The sequence below is a fragment of the Rhipicephalus microplus genome, chromosome X (assembly GCF_043290135.1).
Source record: "Rhipicephalus microplus isolate Deutch F79 chromosome X, USDA_Rmic, whole genome shotgun sequence".
Taxonomy (NCBI): Eukaryota; Metazoa; Arthropoda; class Arachnida; order Ixodida; family Ixodidae; genus Rhipicephalus; species Rhipicephalus microplus.
The window spans coordinates 308,785,487-308,805,277 of NC_134710.1; the positions used below are offsets into that span (position 1 = coordinate 308,785,487).

A 19,791-nucleotide genomic window follows, 5' to 3' on the forward strand; every position below is an offset into this window, starting at 1 on the left:
TTGCTCAAGGCCGCCCTTTGTTGTAGTGAAATCTAAGAGAGTAATCTAATCCCCCGAACCAGAGCGATAAATGAAACGTGCTATAGATTCAAGTTAGTTAGCCAGAGCGGGGAATTCGCATTGACATGATTACGAGCAACCACTGTATCACATGTCCATGTTCTGGCTTTATTTTCCTTATTATATATATTCTTCTCATCCTTGTACAAATTATATGTTTTCTTTCTTCACGTCAATGCGAAGCTTTGTGAATTTGCTTTCCCAATCACAACCATTTCGCTTCAATCGAATTCAAACTACCGTGCTTCCAGTTCACGATATATCTTAGCAAAAAAAAAAGTGAACTGGTTAGATTCGCCAAATAGTCCTTTAATTTTTTAGCAGTTTGAAATGGGTTCGCGTGCTCAAAAGCGTGGTCACCTTAATAAGAAGAAAGTAAAGCATACAGAATAATTTTTGCACAAGACACCTTTGAGTGCACGATAAGCAGGTGTGAATTGTAATCTTTGTAGGTTTTTTAATTATGTTTACTAGTTTCGTAATAACACTTTCAAGGAGTAAATTCTTGCTCCTCCTTCGCATTTGCCTTTCTGTAACCAGCTTATTAATAATAATATTAACTGCTAGGGTTGAACGTCCCGAAACTGTGACATGATCATGAGACACCAAACTGGAGGGCTCTGAAAATTTCTACCACCTGAGGTTCTTTAACGTTCGCCTAAATCTATGCACATGGGCCCCCAGTATTCTCGCCTCCATCGAAAATGCGGACGCCGCTGCTGGGATCTCTGCTGGGAACCAGAATCTCTAGATCGCCACAGCGGCTTACAAGCTTGGCAAGTAGTAAGCACCCAGCGTTAGGTTTCACTGCAAGTCCGACTAGTGCACAGTTCGACGTATGACACTTTTGGTAATATGGTGCCAATAATTTATTTATTTATTATACCCCTCAGGGCCAGAGGCATTACAGAGGGGAGTGGTACAGAACAAAGGCATAACATTACGACCACTTTGACGATTCCTGACTCGGAGTGCAGTAAAGATGATGATTCTTTCTCTACTACGCATGGCGAGAAAAATGGCAAAATAATGATTTACCTTTTACTCGTTTTGCTATTTCCGATTTGATTTTCTTTCTGCATAAATCAACATTATTTGTGATCGAGTGCGTGGCTTGTTATTGTACCAGTTACAGTTTGTATTAACAACGGGTTGCATTAAACGAGTGTGTAAAGTGTGGTTAGTGGCTCATTCGGCCATTTTAACAGCATAGCTAGGCAAAGTGGACGTTAAAACGTGTGGGGCGTTCGCGCTTTCGATTAGCGGGTGTGCGCGAAAAACATTGTTGCAAGCTCCAATACTGGCCTCCAGTCAACCACTTGAATGTTCAACGATCGCCAAAACGATCACAAAAAGTCGACCGTTAGGTGTAAGAAACAGGCCAAGTGCACTGAACTGTATAAGAGAGGAGCTTCTACAAAACACAAATTTATGGAAGTCTTTTGAATCGGGGACCAGGAGGTTTGTAGCCATCCACGCCACGCCGCAGTGGTACCCCACGAAGGGATTTATTTACGATACTGCCACTCTCTATATGAGACAGTAGGAAGCGGGCGCTGCGCACAAATGCCGTGAATGCTCATCCCGTTAACCAATCGGCAATATGGAGAGAAAAAAAAGTAACGTCAACTTTGCACTTTATACATAAGAATTTACTCTGCATCATATATAAACCAAAAAGAAGGGCATATACACTAGCAAGTTAAACATTATAATTATTATACACAAATACATGAGATGTGCGATGTCTACCACGTGGTGGAACCGATGAGCTTCGGTGATAAAGAAGAGAGCGAAAAAAAAATGTAAACACGATTTCGAAGTCGAGTGCAAGACGACTGGTGAAATTACCCAAACGAGTGATGAAGTGGACATAAAAAATTGTATTTTTAGCCTCCCCCCCTTTTTTTTCTTTTTCTTAAACTTAAAATTGACACTGCTGCAAGATTCTTGGCCGATCCCCTGTGGTGGGTTGAGCGCACTCCTTTTAGGTTCAAGCAGCCAGCCAACCCGGGATGCGTGAAGCTAAGTGTGAGACATGCGACAAAAAGAGTCGTGTGAGATACGAAGGCGTTGGGACTGGCGAAGACGGCGTTGTTTTGGGAGAAGGTTAGGGAGACAGAAATAAACAAGTTCGAAGATTGATTGTCCTTGCTTCAATTTCTAAAAATCACCACACACAAGAAAGTACTCACCAGCACCACCTCTACTGTTTAATCAGTCCTGGCGACGTTGAAGCAGTGAGGCGGGCATGTTCTTTTATGTAAAACTGGTTTTTACTACGGAGCAATTCTTAGTCACACGATGTCGCGCTTCGGCGCTGGTGGTGGCGCCGTCCACGTTACCACTGCGCATGCTCGCGTCTGGTACCAAATGTCACACCCCCCCCCCCCCCCTCAGTTTCACCTCCCAAGGCCAACGCAGCGTCTGCTAGTAAAAACCCACTGCTCGCGCTGCACAACCGTTCACTGGCCTTTTCACAAAAGGCTCCCTGGGCGCCGCCATTGTCTTCTCTATGCTGTTTTTAGTGCGCGTGACCCCCCTCCCCCCCCCCAAAAAAAAACGCACTGCCGAGGATGTGTTGTCGGTTTTTGTAATCTCGTGCCCGGTCCGTATGTGGACACCGGATTGCGCATCAGCATCCCCCCCCCCCTACACTCTTTTAAGGCAACGCTTCGCTTTCATTGAATAAATAAGAATGATAAAGACGGAATAACAGGTAAGCATTCCCAAACCATACCCAATTAGGCAACATTACCTTGATACCCTCACCCCCCCCCCCCCCACACTGTAACGCATTTACTCGAGTTCCCTCCGTGGGAAAATGCGTGTTGGTTTTTTTTAACTCATTCACAAAACTAAGTCAACTGTACAGTAACTGTATAGTTAACTTAAATAAGTGAATAAAAGAAGGAACTACGAGGCTAGTAGTCCCTTTATGACGTACTTCAAGTGTACGCGTCTGTACTGCATTATTAGTTAAGATAAAGAGGCTGCTATATTAGATGGAAGCACTGCTAAATATCACGCGCTGCTTATTGCTCCGCTCCGAAATAAACCTACTTGCAGAAGATAACTTTTAACTTACTTGAATTATTTGTTCTCATTCTACAGCTATAACAACATAAAACTCGTTTGCTATCATTGTAAGGCCAGCTCTTTTCCCAATCTTCCTTTACAATATAAGAGCAAAGTTGTACATATATCTAGGAGAAAACAACATTGCTGATCCTATGTACAAAAAAAAACTTCTATAGACCTATTTAATGTTCGCAAACAGTGATACAAGCGCCATCGACATACTGAGACGCTTGTAGCGACGTCGGTCCGCGTAGGCTCCACCCAGCCCAAAGCCCGCCACAACATTCTATCATCGCGTTAAAACTGGCACAACAGCTGCGAAGCTGCCTCCGAGCCTTCGACGTGCTGTGCTCCGAGGAAGCTTCGCAGCTGCAATGCCAGTTGTCGCGTGATCATAGTGGGTGGTGGCGAGCTTTTTGCTGGGCGTAGCCTACGCGGACCGGCGTCCCTACAAGCGTCTCAGTATGTCGACGGCCCTTGTATCACTGCGAACATGGAAATAGCTGTACAGCGCGTGTGTGTCACAGAAATTGGGCAAGTTTCACTACTCCCCACAGGTCCAACTAGATACAGGCAAAAAAAAGCAAGAGTTAGGTGCACTATTTCGTGAGAAAAGTCAAAAATAATTGGTAAATTCTTTAATACAGCGTTGAAATTAGCCCAGTGATAGACACCGGGGTTGTATTTTTCAGCGTCACTGGTTAATAATTTGTACGGTGCGCTAGAGCGGTGATTCTTGTTGCTGTAACCACTTGGCTTATAACATCGAAGGGGCTTGACAACAGCAGAGTAAATGAAGTACCAAACACAAACACAAAAGGGACTAAAGACTAACAAAATGAAATAATAGAAGAAACACATGATGTAACTGAACTGCAACAAATTTCCTTAGAACTTACGTGGCAACATCCTTAATCATCATCACCGTATACTTTCACTTTCCGCCTCATAACCGAGCACTTAGCGAGTGGAGGAGAACGAAGAAACAGAGAATACCACGCGCAATAGGTGAACAAGAACAGCGAGGCGGCTTCTTCTGCAAACCTACGTCTTGGTACGTGTTTTTCGCAGGCATATCGTATGACAGTGCGCCGCGAAAAGTGTGGAATGAAATAGTTATAAAGGGGTATGTAAAGTCGAGATGTCTCATCCGGGCGAATGCATGCTTCGGCCCATAAGGCCTTCATGCCAGGTCGGGCTGTGAGCTTTCTACAAGAGTCATTACATTGTTTGTAGAATGTGTGATTACCCATTAACGCTTGTACTATGCAGAGGATGGAGACATACATTTGATTTATATGTTGGGTTTAATGACCCAAAAGCACCATATGATTATGAGAGACGCCGTAGTGGAGGGCTTTGGATACTTTGATCCCCTGGATGGAGGAATAAATCTCAACGGCTCTGATTCGCTCGCTGGATTTCGTGCCAACCAGTTGTGCCCTCGTGATCTCCGATGCCAGCGTAGCTCTGGCTGTCTGGGCTGGGCCTACTTCATCTCCTGACGCCGATGACCGATGACAGCGTAGCTCTGGCTGACTGCGCTCACCCTACGCCATCTCCTGACGCCGACAAAATTTCTCGCCAGTGGTGCCCCGTCCTCGGTCTTCTGCGGCCGTCTCTATCTTTCCTATCTTCTCCTCACTTCCGTCATTCGCTGGTCCTCCGCCTCCCTCTCTCCTTTTCTTCTCTCTATCTCTATACCTTTTAATGCTATCATTTTATTACCTCCTTACCCGCCCCCCCTCGTGAGATACTGTTGAGGTGTCCTTTTCCTGAGAGGCAGTTACGAAGCTCACTTTTCTCTTTTCATTTAAAATACCCCTTCTAACAGCTGTGAGCACCAGGTCTTCTTGCCAAGCTGGAACTCAAAGATTAGGATCCGCATGCACATCACGCGAACATGCAGGGACCATAGTATAGTTTATGTCCTCAACCCTAGCAGTTCTTTCCAGGTTAGCTTAGGTAATTTTTTAGGATTGACTAGCTGGCCATCCTTTGACGCATTTCTTCGAAGGTAACAACTGCAAAATCTTTACTGGACCAGTTTTAGTGCCTACTAACGTAATGCACACCGCATCATATAATACATTGGATAACCTAGTGCTCGGAACGCCTTCAGTTCTTGTAAACATACGATATAGGCCGTCTAATCATTGGCCGCCATATTTCGTGTTAGCGCTTAGTAGTTGTGTACGTTCTTTCTTACATACATAAAGTTGTATTTATGACACAATATAGAGGCAACAAGGTGGCACATGAGTGTTAGTCGAACATAATAAAAGATGACATGAAGACAGGAAATAAGTAGTGTATTTATAATTCGCACAGAACCAAACGACATCCAGAACAATGCAACATGGCCTAGAAGTGGTATATATAATTTTTTATAGCTGCCATGAGGAAGTTGCCTCGACAGCACCTGCATACAGGTTTTAACGATAGTAGCAGATGGGTGTAATCACAAGTGTTTCCTTTACAGTTTTTTTTACAAGCACACTTTCATGGGGAATATTTTGAAAAGAATCGGAGCACATGGTGCTTAGTAGGTATCACATAAAGGTGACGTGAAACGCAGCCAAGTAAAACATAGAGAAAATGGACGTCCTTTATTATCAGTGTCAATATATAGATGTGTAAGATTTATATACGAAACATACAGCTATCAAAAGCTTGTCCTTTCCACATATGTTCACAGTTAAGTTGTCGAGTTCGCCATGTTATGAGACACAGCAACAATATAATTACGAGGCAAGCCATAAGGGGAGCCGCGTATTAATTTTGATCTTTGGGAGTTATGCGAAACCCTAATAGCATGGCGGGTTTTTTCTCCTTTTTTTCATATGAATGGGGTATTCCGTAGTGATAGTAGCGCACAATCAATATCACCTGTTCGCAGCCGTGCCTCTCCACCATGTACAAAGGCAGGCTCGCTGTGCGTCACCTCAAGTACGTGGTCTTCGGAACCTGGACCCTGGTGGCCTTCTCCACTGTCAACTACGCCGTCATGCGAGTGTGCGTCAGCGACATGGGCTGGCACGTTGAACAGCGAGACGTCATACCACGCCTGGTGGGCACCCGCGGGTTCCCCATGCTGCCGCGCGTCGCCTGTCCGTGATACCTGGCCGTCGTCGTCTGCAGCACCACCGAGCGGCGATACGTGTCACGTGGGGTCGCGACGTCACCGCTGACAAGGGCACCGGCGTATTCTTTCTCGTCGGTCAACCCGGTGGCACGGTACGCGGCGCCAAGCACATATTTGCATATTCCTTTCTTCCTTTCTCATGAAGAGTTGTAAGCATAGGTCGGGCGAACTCATTCGTGAGTCGACTCACCGAGACTCACTCATACTTGGGTAGAGCCGTGAGTCTGCATCTGAGTGGGTCGTGGTGAGCAAGGTTTTGGCGAGTCCGTGTGGTTCCGGTTGAAAAAATATTTAGTGAGACTGAGACCGAGTGAGCCCTAAACGCAAAATGAATTGCTTGAGTGTGTCTTGAGTGTGTCTGAGTGAATTTTCTATATTTTGCCGATTACGGTTCCAATTACTGAAATTCAGTGTTAATATCAGCGTTGCATCGGCTCACGCTTATACTTAAGCCGATTCAGACATACTCCAAAGCACCAGCGTTTATACGCCAGCTCAATATTTATTGATGAGAGGCGTGGGTTAGTAAGGATCGGGCGGGTGTTACGGGGTCTTTCCCAACCCCGGAAAGCTTTTCCGAGTATTCTTAGTAAAAAGATCTCCTGTGAATTATCCCTAGCAATAAAAATGCTCGTACTGCAGTGCAACTACTGATATTATTCATGAAGGTACAAGATCACAAGGCGACAAGTACAGCACTGATTACGCGACCTACAGGAGTTAAACAGCGTTAACACCCTGTTCAGAGAAGCCAATTCTACAATGACGGACGCATAGGTTGACTCACTCAGACTCACTTGGACTCAGATGGAGCCGGGAGTCTGAGTCTGAGTCCAAGAAAGTAATCTTTGGTGAGTCCGAATGAGTGCGGTTGTGAAAAAGTGTGGTGTTTCTGAGTTCTAAGTGAGTTCAATGGCAAAATATCTTTCATGAGAGAGGCTCGACATAATGATATATATATATATATATATATATATATATATATATATATATATATATATATATATATATATATATTCCTTCAATAATTCCGACATCATTATTTTTCAAACCTACGTATGATCAACTTCATACGAGCATAATCCATACTGCAAAAGCTTTACTTCGCAGTTGTTGGTTGGGATTCGTCTGGTGAATAGGTTGATTTTTCGCCGCCTGTAATGCATTTCAATTTGTGAGAGTTAATACTCTTAAATAAAGAATAATAACAAATAATGTCCCCGGTGTTTTCCTTGGCTTAACGTGTCTCTTGTATTAATTTTTATGGCTCAGTGGAAGTAGCTTGCACACATTTCATGCACTCATTCTGACGCACTCATGACACTGTTGTTCACATCACTGATGTCTGAGCCTCAGGCCCCGCTGGGTCCGACGCCCGGCCCTTCCTGGCCGGCTACATCGTGCAGGGTCGGAAGACTGTCCGACGAGCCGGGTCCAAGTGGTACATGCCTCTCGCCGTGTACGAGCCGGACTGGCTGCCGTCGTACATTCACGGCAGCAGCTACGTGGTGTCGCGCGACGTGGTGCGGCACCTCTTCACCGAGGCACTTGCGACGTATTTCCTCTACGTGGAGGACATCTTCCTCACGGGCGTAGTGGAGGAGAAGGTACGCAGTGCCGTGCTCCATAGCTACGAAGTGGCGAGTTGGGATAGTTGGTAGTGGCGAGTAGGGATAGTTGGTAGACCTTCTTGCTTAAAAGGTTAGTGTAAAACCCGAAGCATACGAGGACAATGGAAGTGGACATGATGGCTCTTACACTCACAACTCAACCTTTATCAGTCTAGAAAAACATCATAAAAATTAGGATACTTGAAGTTTCACACACGCGTAGAAGAGCAGGCCTGGCATTGAAACAGACATTTTTGCCATGATTACTATATTTTATTTTACGTTATACATACTTGATTACTATCACAATCACTACGTGTTTACAAGAATTTACTTATTACCAAGTAGCACAATCATGACTCGGCTAAAGCAGTCGCGTCCCCTTTTCCCGATATGAAATGATTCCAACCCCTCGAGAATCATTTGAACTTTAGGCAATAAATTATTTAAGTTTAACAAAACACGAGATAACTTCCACATATTTTACAATAAGCAGCTAGATGAGTATTACTTATGAATGTTTTATGCGTAGTGTTTCCTAAGCCGAAAATTTACGCATCTACTTAACACACTGTGGTGTTCACTTTACGACAAGAATAGTTAATCATGTAAACTACCCCCGTTACTCACACAACTAACTTGTTGCGGGATTTTACAAAGCAAACTTTCCGTCTTTAGGCTTGTTAACGCGCTAACATGAACTTGCCAGTGTATACAACTCTGCCGCGCGTGAGTCGCATACGTCCTGAACACGACTGCGACAATCATACGGTTCTAGACACATGAATATTTCACAAGCCTTTTTCGAATGATATACTGCCAGCTACATCAGCAATCTGAAAAAAGCAAGAACTATAGGTTATTCTACATACGCGATGACATTTCTCATACTTTATAGTGATGTTCTGGAGTGCATGATTGACGTATTTTTTCTAATGAGTGAGGTGTATACGGGCGTATAGAGTTTCACTAAACAGATTATTGGGCATCGACCCTTTTTATTTATGCTAAAAACTGAAGTCTGGGTGGGCTGGCACAGGGCATTCGCTGCTGTGAGAAATTTGGCGTTCACAAACCTCTCAGAACTGAAAACAAATTAACGCACAGAGTCCTTTGTTTCTGTGTTCCTTATCACGCGTGCTCGCTGAATTTCCCGATAACATCAAATATTACTAGCTCACTAGAAATATCCAGGTACCTTGCTTAATTTATATCTTCACTAAATCTCATATATTAAAGCTGGTTTTGTGAAGACCTGATAGGTAATACTGGCGTATAATATATGATGGTTATAAGTAGCACAATTTATTTTTTGAGATCAATAATCATAGTATGGCTCCCTCAAGGAATCCTGAATACCTCAAGGAATCCTGATGCTGGGCGCATAATCAGAAGCTGTTAAGCCTGTGGGAAAGATCACTTACGAGAGTTCTCCTCAATAAGCTCGCCCTTCCTTCGCCCTTCTAATAAGCTCGCCCTTCTTTTGTATGAAAACACAAGCACTCTACAACAATTCCGTTTGAGCGACTCGGTAAAGCGATCGAGTTCCATCCATGCCCCGAACATACCTTGAATCTCCGTTCGACTAACGTTCGAAACATTTATGTCGCCCTTGAGCTACATATGAGCATCGACACCACTGTGTCCTGATGGGCATCGGAAGACGTAGCATGATCGCGCGTTTTCCGAATACTATTTATGCCGTTTGATTCTACAACGGTAATATATTCACAAACGCCCACCTTCCTCGCCGCCCTTTGCCTTCAGCGTTCGCAGCGCTTCGATGGCGTGCTCCGGTGGGTGAGTACGCACGCTCGGATGATGTGTGGCTTGAGAAACTCCCCTAGACGGCAGTGCCTGCTTTCTGTTGGGCTATAAAAGTTTCTGATTAGGAGTTTACATAACACCACTATCGCTGAAGGCACAGCCGCTGGAGCGCACGGATTCCACATTACTTAAGGATCCACCTCTCTCATTTATCGGTTTATTTGACTAACAGAGTCAACCCAAGCCCACGGGTAGTTGAGACTACATATATGACCGTGATACCCGTAACTTCCTCGATGCCATCGGTGATCGCATTTAAGCCATTGTAAAGTGTATGAGCTCAGTTATTCCACCAAGTAACAAAGCCTTGTGAAATTTCAGCGAATTAGCGTCTATATGCCTAGTGGGGACTTGTTTTCGAGGAGCAAAAAAGCAAAGTACAGGTGATACGCAGACATTGTGCAAACACAACTCATTTATCTTTACGCCTTAGGGGCTACAAAGTTACATTCGGGAGCCCTGCATAACAAAACCAAGATATAAATATGAGGAACGCCTTATAAGAGGTACTGTGGATTATTTCAACCCAAAATACATGCATCTAATTCTACGTACACAGGAATTTCGGTATTTAGCACCAATAGAAATTCGTCAGCTGCAGCTATAAATTGAACCCGTGAACTCGCGTGATGGCTATGGCTACGAGTGAAGCCCCTTTAGGTGGAAGGCAAAACGGTTCCAGTACGTACAGCCACCCAGATGGTATACTTAATGTACGCATTCCAGCAGTTAGGATCACTTTTCTTCGAATAACTTCTGCTACTGCTACATAAAGCAGTGACCATGCGCGGACATTGATTGTCCCGTACAAACTACGTAACTCCATTGAAATCGTCGCTTGTGTTTTGTGATAGCCTCAAGGATGACCTATATGTGCCGGGAACGTGGTCGCTATAGATGCATGGTGGGCGCGCAAGCCTGCGAATTAGTTGCTTTACGTGCAGCGGGTGCCATCATTTGGGCCTTCGCGCGCCGTAATTATGATCAATTGCTTTAAATAAAGCGGCATATTACGCAGTGCCGGAAACAATCGGTGCAAGAAGTGTGATTGTATGTGCGTCCGAGAGAGGGTGTCATGGAAAAAGGAATAGATATCGCCGAGGGGAGCTCTTCGCGGTAATGTAATGCCCGTGCCTGATGATCGCGTACTATAAACAAAAATAAACCGAGATGGGAGTAAACGACTTCTCCTTTGGTGCACGCCCCGATGGGTGTTTTATAAACACCGTAAGGAGGAGCATTATTTATAAAATTCCCATCAAGGCATTCGGCACTAACCTTCGCTTAGTCGTTTGACAACTGCGGTCACATGAGGCAGAAATAAATATAAACTGTTGTTAGATGTGATGCAGTTCTTTGAATAGAATGTGTAACGTTGTCCCTCCACCCACACTGCTCCCCTCGCTGCAGGTGTTGGAGCAGTGCCAAGTTACTAACGCCCTCTTACCAGTGCATGGAGGCGTCTCTCTCCCCCGCCTGCCGCACGCTCGCCGTGTCTCTCTCGCTTTACCCTCTCCACTGCTCACAACACTCGAGCCAACTCCTTACGTGGGCATCATTTCACCCGTGCCTATATGTCTTTTACCAGCTTTTTTTACCAACTAGAACTATCACCAATTTTTTACCGCGAGCTGGCGCCGACGGGTACGTGCGCTGCTCGCACCCCAAGAATCTCGCGGTACCGACAATGTGGGCACAGCGCCACTGCTTGCCACGCGATGACGCCGACGGGCGGGGCGCTGTCGCGGCACGTTTCTCGCTAGTGTGCGCGTACCTTTCCCGGCTGTCGCCAGCGTTACAAGGTTTAGCGAAGCCGATCGTGTTCGCGAATGGCGACGTAAACACCGACGAGGCGCGAGCCATGGGGAAGCCTAACGCAAGCGTCGGCAGTGGAAGGCCAGCGACACCGACGAAGTGCGAGAAGACCGATCGCGTTCGACAGTAGAGACGGCGCGTGGGTAACACCGACGAGACGCGAGCCGAGGAAGCCGAGTGCAAGCGTCTTCTACGCGTCCCTCCTCCCGGGTCTTTGCGTTTCAAACATGCGTTTACTTCAGTAACCGACAATGAGTCTCACTTCAAACCGTTCTTCTAGCACCGGCGTTGACACCCATTTCAACCGGGTCAACGCCGTGCACACCGCTGCTGCTTCGTATCCCATCAGGGTTCCCTTCGGGGATATGGTCCATAGTTGTTTTTTTTTTCATTGCAGCAGCCTTTATTATCTGTGAAACACATTATTTTCCCCGCCGGTGGCCAGTGCTAGCTTGTAGAGCTCACCACGGCGTGGCACCGTCCCCGGAGGTCGGGGCGAGCGCGTCGCCAGCGCAACTCTCACACCGGTCGCCAGCCAGCTTGTCGTAGTCGAGCGGAAGTCTACTTCAGACCGCTTCGAATATTTAGATGGTGAAACTGCAGGAATAACCACTGACGATCACATAGCTTAATTTTGTGAGCATTAATTTATTCTTCGCAACGTTTTGCGACTTGGCCCTTTGAATCGAGGCATTCGCGGAGTTTCGTTGAGCAATTGGACGGATGTCCAGCGTGGTTCAACGGTGCGAAATACCTTGAAACCTTCATACCATACACCAACCGGTCGTTGCAAATCTTCGCTACACCGATGATTTCGTTGCCTGTCGGCAGATGCTCACATGGTCGCTTGCACACAAGGCACTGGTGTTTCACATCGACGTGTTGAACGGATGCCTGTTCACACACACGCACGCGCTATGCACCAACCAAAAAGGGTTTCAAGGCTCCCATAGAGAGCTTGTAACTACGTGCCCTGAAACTCCAAGGGGAGTTTAACAAGGTTATGTTGTTCATAAAGTTCCTCACTAAGCAAGGGGCCTTTCACGACGACATGTGCCGAGTTAACTCAGCTACCAGGGAGGAAATAAATAATTGGGGCAAGGGAGGTTATGGGGTTCATATGCTGGAGAACTCCCATCCCGGCTAATTTTTGCTTGCATATGTAACCGAAGTCAGTGGCGTACAAAATCTCTCAAAAGTTTTCAGTTTTGCTTGCATATATGTACACGCACACAAACGCACGCAGGAACATACATAAAGTATTGTTGAACATACCCCCCCCCCATCTCTTCCTACCGAAAAACATTTCTGGCTACGCCCCTGGCCATGGGAGACGCTACGTCGGCTCTACAAGTGAAGCTATACTGAGAAACATACTTTTTATGGGCTTTTTTTCGCGGGAGAATGTTTTTTAGAGTGTTATACAACAGCAGCCCACGTTGAACGCTAATAATTCATGCTATATATCAGGCTGTACATAACGTAACGCATTTCAATTTAACGTATGGTAACACAAACATCAAGAGAGATGAAGAGCGAGGATGCTTAAGAGAGACCTTGAGTCACGATTTAGGTACGAAAGTGCCAACGCATGCGTACAAATTTAATACGACATCATGCGAAACATCGGGCCTTACCATATAGCGCACACCTAGCCACAGAGAGGCTATAAGGTGGGGAGCGTGAGCATAAAGATAAAGGGAGTGAGAGAAATAAAACCAGCCGTGTTCATTTCCGTAAATAATCTCTATAGGTTTGCTTTCATGCGTTATTTTAAAACTCTTTATTAAGGGAGAAAATGGTAGCCACCTCATTGCCCTAACTTCTTTTTTTTCTCTCTCACTCTTAAGAGAGAGTCTTACAAGAGAGTCCCTATAATGTGAGAGAAATATTTTCTGAGAGTTTCTGAGAGAGAATATCTCTCTGACTCTCCTAACAAGAATCCTTATGAGTGCTCTTGTCAGAATAGTGGTGCTGTCTTGTTCACTCCTCGACGGTCCCCGAAACCTTCACATTTTTTTTTATCGCACACATACAATGCGTACACATACCAAACACGCACACGAACATATATACCTTCCGCAGAAATGTTCGATTAGAGCTTTTACCAATATTACTGAACCCTTCACGTATTAATAATCTCATAAAAGCTTCGCGCTTGGGGTCGAACTCCTACTTGCGAGTTTTTTTGGCAGGTGAATGACTAAAAACGAAGCTTTTCTTGACTGTGCGTCTGGGGAGTTTCGTGTGGTATTCACGGCTAATTCAAATAATGATTGAAAGAAGTGGCACAACCAACATATAAAAAGTCCTTCTCCGTTTTTTTTTTTTCAAATGATGCTTCTGATACTGATCTGTGAAGCTGGTGTTCGAAAAAAAAAAAACCTCCCTCATGACTACACGCTAAACAAAAATGACCTGAAATAACCTCAAAAACTGGGTAAACCATTTGTCCTCTAGCGCACTACCTTTCCTGGTTTTTTTTTTACCACCTACTATCGAGGTAAAATTTTACTGTCGTGATAACTGAGTTTTTGAACGTAGGGAGAGTAGTATTTATTTACCCCAGTGAGGTTTTGAGGGAGTATAGAGAGAGTAAATTTTTACTGCCTTCGCAAGGTTTTTGAGGTGATTTCTGGGAGTTATCTCCACTGGTAAAAAATAAAAATTGACAGGTGCATTTGCTTAGAGTCAACTAATTTATTAGATAGCCGAATTGATTGAATTCATTAAACGGCAGAATTGGTGACACATAGATTCACATACAGACAAACACGCGCACACAACAAATGCAGAATAATACACAACTCGAACAGACTGCACGCGTTGCTCGTCTACACTTCGACAATCCGGTATATATATAGGCATGACTTTTTGATCGGCCATGTAGTACCGGTAGGAGAGCTCTTTTTTGCATCGATTAACAACATCGCTTGAAGGTGCAAGCGTAAGCTTCAGGTGGGCTGCAGGGCACTAAATGTCACACCAACCTTTTATTATAAATCTACACGATCTCACCTTTTTGATTATCCAGTAATTATTGGCACACTGGGCTCATGGCCCCACGCGTGTGAGTACTGCTGATGCACAAGTCCTTAAAATATACCTAAGTACGCACAAACCATGGTAGCTCAATGATTTTCATTGAGCGACGGTGCACAAAGACAGTAGCACCACGTATTCATCACAACGGGCGTAGAAGAGCGGTCCACGCCCGCATACAAGCTGCTTACCGACGGCGTGCTAGGCCTTTTCGAGGAGCACGGCTATCCGATGAAACACAGCTGGCGATCACAGAACACATATCCTGTGCGAATTTCGTCGTCATTTCAGACACAAATGAACACGTGACCACTATCTTACGGGGACGGGCGGTGTATGCATACTTCCAACGAAAGACCACCGTCCGGGTTTTCTTCGTGCTCACCGGCAGCCGCTTGTTGGTTCCGTCTGCCTCTTGTCGGCTCCGTGCTACATGTTCGAGAACAGTTGGTGCATGAGGTGGGCAATTCGGGCAGCACTTTACTCAGGCAGACATCGCCTACTGTGGAACAAATAATGTGCGATGCTTCTTTCACCTGCCCCGGCGACACACTCCCACTGGTCACAGGCGGCTGCGGCTTGGTGCCGACGGCAGAGTGAAGCATTTTGCTTATTGCTTCTCCAGTAGGCAAGCACGGAGTATGACACCAGATTGATTTTGTTACCACTAGCAGATCTTCGCGATTGGGCTCGGTAGCGAGATATCCGCGACGTGCAGGTTCGGAGGCGCTCGGAAGCGCACGGTCGCTCGATGATGTAGGAAACACGTGAGATTCATCAGGCCAACCAGACACACAGATACCAAACTTCTTGCACCGTCTGTTTCCAAGGCCACCACCGAGTAAAAGCCAACAATTTGCGAAGTTATGCAGGACAACTTTCCACAGCAGGTTTTCTTTCTTTTTTTTTCTTTTTTGAGAGCCCCCCCCCCCCCCACCGTCTTTTTTTTTTCGTTCACAAAATGCGGTTCTCGCTTGTTGTGCTCATGCTGCCCCCTGTTCCAGTAAAAGTGCGTTGACTCGAGGTCACTCCTGAGGCACGGCGATGCCAAAAAAAACAACATCTGTGGTCCTCGCGTATCATCAGGATTCACTGATAGCGTCACAAGGGTGGTATGGAGCAAAAGCCGCCGAAGCAGCTGCACCTTGCAGTCACGTGGTAATAAACTCTGAACGCAGGTTAAAAATCACGTGATAGAAGACTCCCTACGTGGTAAAATTGATATTTTTTTACTACTTGCCTCAGAGGTGGTGGTAAAACTATGTAATGTACCATCTTTTACTCCTACACGAGGTAGTAATTTTAAACGCGAGAGAGTTTTCAGAGGTCATAGCTGCCAAAAACCCCAGACTCGCATGGTTTATGCTTACAGTGTACCCACACCAAAGAAATATTAATAAAAAACAAAAGTTTTCTATCCGGGGCAAGTGTTGGAACCCGGCGCTATTCACGGCATGCAAGTGGCCAGTTCACTCTTCGGTTGGACCTTCCAACATCAATGGCGTTCCATGTGTGACGACCTCCCGCACTTCGCAGGTGAGCATCGAGTTGACGAACTCACGCTGCTTCATCCTCTACTCGGTGTGGCAACCTTGCGACTACTGCAACTTCCTCTCGACTCACGAGTGGGACCTAGAGCAGCTGCGGATCGCCTGGCAGAGCGTTCACTATGCCGGCGACATCTGTCCTCCAGCCAACGAAAGCTTGCTTGCGTGCTCTTAAGCCCACGTTCCGAGGAAGAACACGTTTCTCGACCCTTGGTTACAGCACGCAGGTTAATGTCTGTTGCCGTATAGTTGCTATATGAACGATTGAGGTGAAAAAGAAGTGCGCGTGGGATAGAGTGATCCCGTGAGCGACAATTGTGTTGCAGGATTTTGGTGGGGTTGCTGTTGCTGTTGTTATTGTTGTTTGAGCCTCGAAGAGATAGTATATGGTTCGTTCAATTCCTCATAATTTCACGTATACTTATGATTCGATCATGAGAAAATAAAATCGAGTAAAGCGAATGTTAGTTGCATCACTATTGAATACCGTAGTATATAGCCATAACCACAATTTGTAACCATGAATCTCCTTAGCAAATTGTTGCTCGCCCCACGAACCAAAAAAAACTATATTCTTTAACGGCTATCTGCCACAGAAGTTGGGTAAGTTCCATTACTCAGCACTGGTTCACGAAAGATGAAGAAGGCATTGATTGCCCCAACCAGCTACTGTGAACGACGGCAGTGAGCCAAAGACCCCGAATGCGTAACACAAGAGGATACTATATGAGAAGGGGGAAGGCAGCGGCGGCTGCGAGAAGATCCCGAGCCGATGGATGGGAGCGCCAACAAAGACGAGCCGGTAGATCTACGGGAGGTGGAAGCACTTTGTTTTAGCTCGACTTTCTTTCTTTGGAGTTTGGACAACCGTGTCGTGTGTGTGACTTAACTCAAACCGCTCTGTGCACGATAATCAACGTAGAAAACACGGAGTGTGTAGCTAAAGCCTATCAACAGCCTATAGAAGTAACATAAAAGCCGCATCACCTATCCAAGGCCTACACGGACAACCTATATGCAACCTAATCATACTTTGGAATCGTCCGTTTTCGCTGTTTCAAGCCTTGCGCCGCTTAGCAGAAGCTTCACCAATGTTTTTTTCCAGCACTTTTTATGCTCCCACCTTTTTTTAAATGATTTATATACAGCCATTCCAAGTACATCCATTTTCCTAGTTTTTTTTCCATGATCCTGTTCAATTCTTTTTCATGATCGTGGTATCGATAAATATAGAGTTACGAAGTACACAATTTGTCCAGGACTGAGATGCTGCACAGTCGCCCCCCTCCCCTCCCCTTATCGCACGACCGTATAACGCAGCCAAAGAGGCCGCTAAGCACTCGCCACAAAGAGGGGCGGGAATCCCGTCATCGAATCTTAAATAGCTGCACTCGCCTACTGGTAAATCAGTATCTCTGAAAATGAGAAAATATTTCTGAATCCTTGATTTCACGCCGACGTAATTGCACTGGTGTTTTGTTTGCAGAAGAAGCCGTTGCGAATCCGTCATTGCGAAATTGGCGCATATATAGTTTTGGAATAATGATTCGTCAGTTTAATAAATAATTACGCACCTACAATAATGTGCTGGTTGTTATTTTGGCTCAGTAAGCGATTTCATAGCAACGTCTTGCGATATAACTGCGGTTTATTTTATCGTGTTGTGGTCTGCAGTGCAACTTCGAGAGCAGGCCCGCACTTCCCAGGCCAATTCATCACTTCTTTCTTTTCACAGGTGTAAACTTAGGGCTCGTTTTCTTTGTGAGACACATCATTACTAAGAACTAAGAGACAGTGATGCCAAGAGAAGTGCATACACAAGTGTATATATGTTGTCATCATTTTCTGTTAGTTCCCATTAATTTCTGTTCACGAGTCGTTTTGAAGACGGCTACGAGGGAGAAATGCCTTTTCTTGGGGACGAATGAGAGCGGCTGCTCTCACGCGATACACAAAATGTTCAGTGCAGCGAGAGGAATTTCACTACGTTCTGCAGTTTGATTTCGCTTTGGTCGGCAGTATGAGAGTGATTTTGTACGTTCTGCCTTTCTACATTGAATTAACGTAATTTTGCTCTTTTTACGTGTGTCTTATGCACTCGACGCGCCATCTAAAAAAAACCTCGCTGTTCTTAAAAACCACATGTCACCTCGTGCGACATATATACGAGTACATGCATGAACTTACTTCTGGCCATCTGCGTATGTGTAGAGGAGGAGGCGGAGGAGGAGGAGGAGGAGGAGGAGGAGGAGAAGAAGAAGAAGAAGAAGAAGAAGAAGAAGAAGAAGAAGAAGAAGAAGAAGAAGAAGAAGAAGAAGAAGAAGAAGAAGAAGAAGAAGAAGAAGAAGAAGAAGAAGAAGAAGAAGAAGAAGAAGAAACAACTCCAACATCCCAACGGTTCAGGCATTTTCGAAATTTTAAAGCTATGCGCTAAGGCTATCTGAATATGCTTTCTAAAACAATCCAGACTCCTTTTTTTTTTTGCCCATTGGCCAAGGTTTTGAACACCTCAGGCTATTTTTGTCCAGAAACAACTTTATACAAAATAAATGTGAAAACTCGAGATGTGCTTGCAGCGCAGATTTGAAGCCGGAATCTTAAGATAGAATTTGATAAAAATTTTCCCTTTTATGCCGAAACTTCAGTCATATAAGGTCTTAAATATCAATCTGGAGCATTATCTATTGCATGCCGAAACGAATATTATCATAGCCACAGATATGTCAGTAATGCACAATAAGAAAGTAGTAAGTATATACTCCCATTCACTTGGCTGGTCTTTTTCATCGAGATTGCCAGACTTCACCCCCTTTTTTGAAGTAGAATTGTTGGAAGTAACTCTAGTGCTGCGGAAGCTTCCTTTGAATGCCCATAACACAATAATATTAACTCATTCCTTGTGAGTACGCACGTCGATTATGGCGTCATCAAAATCTATGGCCTTAAAGAAACTTCTTATGCTATAGTCCCTCCTTAACTGCGGGTACTAAAATTATTTTGGGTACCTTGTTATGGCGGATTAAAATTAAATTAAATCACTGACTCTCTAGCACGAGTGTCAATGAATGGTCCAGTGCTATCGGTCCTTCCCGAAGTAGCCACAATAACTGCGACAAGATACAGAAAATTTTGGCTTCGTGCAGATGCTATGGAATCAATAACATTATCGACAGTATTTACTCACTTCAAATGCTTGTAGAAAATTCAGTAGTGTCCTACAAGACAATTGGAAGTCATAAGAACCAGATTTCGATGCCGGGCCTCCCCTTCCCCCTCTCGCTGAATTTCTATTCACACAGGGCTGGCCTGGCGATATTTTTGCTATGCAACTTTTGTTCTGAACCAGAAACAATAGAGCGCTACTTTTTGTCATGTCACCAATACACATTGTTAAGAAAAAAGCCTTTTAGTAATCCAAATCGCTAGCCTGGGGCTGAACTTCCCAATTGAGAAAATACTTTCCTTCCGTGTTGTTGTTGTTCACCCATTGATAGTGGCGCATACAAACTTCGGGGGATTGGCCAAGAATCGAGTGGTTTTAAAAAATACTGTTCAGATTTGGAATAATGAAGGTATAACAGAAAGATTACCGATAGCCTAGGAAAGTGTGGTGCTTAATGTAATTCATACAAATATATACATAAACGAATTTATCCTTAGACCA

General features: G+C 44.9%; 1 protein-coding gene across 1 annotated transcript; it reads left to right on the forward strand.

Annotated features, from left to right (window-relative positions):
• Positions 1 to 7,731: 7,731 nt before the first annotated feature.
• Positions 7,732 to 16,302, forward strand: LOC119162131 (uncharacterized). Its single transcript, XM_075876639.1, has 2 exons — positions 7,732 to 7,893; positions 16,117 to 16,302. Exons 1-2 carry the CDS (start codon positions 7,732 to 7,734, stop codon positions 16,300 to 16,302), a joined length of 348 nt encoding a protein of 115 aa, XP_075732754.1.
• Positions 16,303 to 19,791: the final 3,489 nt, after the last annotated feature.